Source organism: Lycium barbarum, chromosome 2, assembly GCF_019175385.1.
Source record: "Lycium barbarum isolate Lr01 chromosome 2, ASM1917538v2, whole genome shotgun sequence".
Taxonomy (NCBI): Eukaryota; Viridiplantae; Streptophyta; class Magnoliopsida; order Solanales; family Solanaceae; genus Lycium; species Lycium barbarum.
In genome coordinates, this window is record NC_083338.1 from 79,971,139 (window position 1) to 79,973,819 (window position 2,681).

The 2,681-nt window shown below is 32.9% G+C and overlaps 1 protein-coding gene across 1 annotated transcript; it reads left to right on the forward strand.

Moving 5' to 3' along the window:
• The first annotated feature begins 243 nt into the window (after positions 1-243).
• On the forward strand, positions 244-1,720 carry LOC132620694 (F-box protein CPR1-like). The gene has a single exon (XM_060335182.1). The coding sequence runs from the start codon at positions 346-348 to the stop codon at positions 1,522-1,524; it is 1,179 nt and encodes a 392-aa protein (XP_060191165.1). The 5' UTR covers positions 244-345; the 3' UTR covers positions 1,525-1,720.
• Positions 1,721-2,681: the final 961 nt, after the last annotated feature.

A 2,681-nucleotide genomic window follows, 5' to 3' on the forward strand; every position in this document is an offset into this window, starting at 1 on the left:
GCCATTTTAAAATGAAGTTTTCACTAAAAGAAAAGAAATAATATTTGACCATTTATTTAACCATTCATTTATTTTATGATATGGCTCTTGAGTAAATTAATGGGCCATCAATAATTATTAGTGTAACTTTAATTGAAACTAAATTGGTAATTGGAAAACTTTTTGGAACCATAGAACGCCGAATGCTTAGTTATTTGTGGATCTTAACTAGCGAGGAATAAAAATTGGGATATAATTTAATTGAAATGGTAAATACCACGCAGTATATTGCTAAAGCTATTCATTTATTATTTGAGTAGAATCATCATGCTACAGAGTGAGTGATGGTTAGATTGTGCATAATACATGATGACAGATGGAATCATGAAGAAATATTCTGGAGATGTGGTCATTCATATACTTTTGAGGCTTCCGGTGAAATTTCTCTTGCGATTCAAATGTGTCTCCAAAACTTTTTTCACTCTCATACAATCTTCAACTTTCATCAATCTTCATCTCAACCACACAACAACTTCGACAAATGATAACATTCTCTTGAAGCGCTCCTTTAAAGAAGATATTGAAATATATAAAGCTATATTTTCTTTTCTTTCTAGTGATTGTGAAGATTACATGAAATTCTTTTATCCAGATCTAGTTGTGCCATATATGACAAATCGTTTGAGTATTACCAGTGATAAACTTATCGGTCCTAGCCATGGTTTGATTGCTCTGATGGATCCAATTACCACCATCTTGTTCAATCCATCTACTAGAAATTATAGACTGCTGCCGTCGAGCCCTTTTGATGTTCCAAAGGGATTTTATCGATCCATTGAAAGTGGCGGGTTTGGTTTAGACTCTGTAGTTAATGATTTCAAAGTTTTTAGAATTTCTCAAGTTTACACGGAAGATCATTTCGGGTACCCTGAAAAGGGAGAGAAAAAGGTCGAGGTTTATGAATTGGGTATTGATATTTGGAGAGAATTGGATCATGTTGATCAACAGTTGCCCAAGTTATTCTGGTTGACTTCTTCGATATTTTATAAGGAAGCTTACCATTGGATTACATCTTCAAGAGAATTTAAATCAATAATTCTTTGTTTTGATATGAGCACCGAAATATTTCGCAATATGGAACCCCCTAATACTTGTGAATTTTCAAGTGGAACACTTCATAGCCTCCTCATCTTGACTGAGTCTCTATGCTTGACTTGTTACCCCTGTCTAGGGCCCATGATTGATCCAGCAAACATTTTGATGGAAATTTGGATAATGAAAGATTATAATGTTTATGAATCTTGGATTAAGAAATACACAATTAGAGGTCTTCCTACTGAATCTCCGTTAGCAATATGGAAGGACTGTTTATTGTTTTTCCAAAGCAAAAGTGGATATTTGATGTTGTATGATCTTAACTCCGATGAAATCAAGGAATTGAATTTTCATGGTTGTCTGAAAAGTATGCGAGTTATAATTTACAAAGGAAGCATGACTCCGATTCCAAAAGGAGGCCAAAGTAGTACACAAGTTCAAAACTTTTAGGAATGATTTAACTCTCTCAACTTTAGCTTGATAGGATCTTTCATTATGAAGATCTAAATATTTTATTTATGGCAATTGAATGCCTTTCAAAATATTATGTCATTTTGCTGGAAATTCAGTAAGATAGAGCTTTCCTTTTAGCTCAGTTTGTATTCTTTTATTTGTTGAGTTTGCATTTTGTACTCTCCTTAAATATACAGTTTACATAGGGTTGTCACATTACGTATATTGCTTTCTCAGGTATAATAATATTGTATATTTGGATACGTAGCATAATAATTTCCAAAACTGTAGCAAAACTGTTTACTTTTAAAATTTCCCAAAATAGATAAATATTATTTTCACGACTCGGTGGGAAAACTCACCAACGACTCAGCACTAGTCGCAATAAACGGATCTACATCTCGCAACGTCTTTAATAACATCAAGGCATAAATATTAGAAAGTATTTATATTATTAAGTTATTATTATCAAATATACTTTGAAAATTTAACTTTGATTATTAGTACACGAATAGGTTTTTCAAATGATATGTAATGATAGGGATAACTTGAAAAAGAACAATTAATTTTCACTTAATTTGATAAAATGGACCAGTAGAAAATCTAAGGGAGCATATATATATATATATATATATATATATATATATATATATATATATATTGGTCCAAAAGAAAGTACTTTATATATGTTACCTTGTCAAAAAACACATGCAGGGCAAAATTCCTGACTGCCCATTTATTATATTTTGGCTATTATCTAAAATATAGCTAAGGAAGGAGAGTGACTAAAAGAGTTGTTACAAAAATGGATTGTTGGGGTTGTTTCCCCTGTCAAATAGTGTTCTTTATTGTGATGTCTGGTTGTTTTAGTGTCGTCGTGGCAATCAGTCTAGATGTGGTGTTGTCTGACTAATCAGCTGAGAAAGCTATGTCACACCACAAAACAGACGAACCGGCACCATGTGTCTTAGTTTTGACAGAGTGAACCAACCTTACATGACTTATGAACATGATACTGTATACGGTAAAAATCAAACTTATGCTAGACCGGTGAGATGGGGAATCGAGGGAAGAAATAAACAAGTACGAGCATGAAGACTTTCTTTCGGACCGGAAGTATCGCACTAGATGTGGATGATCAAAAGAAAGCGAAG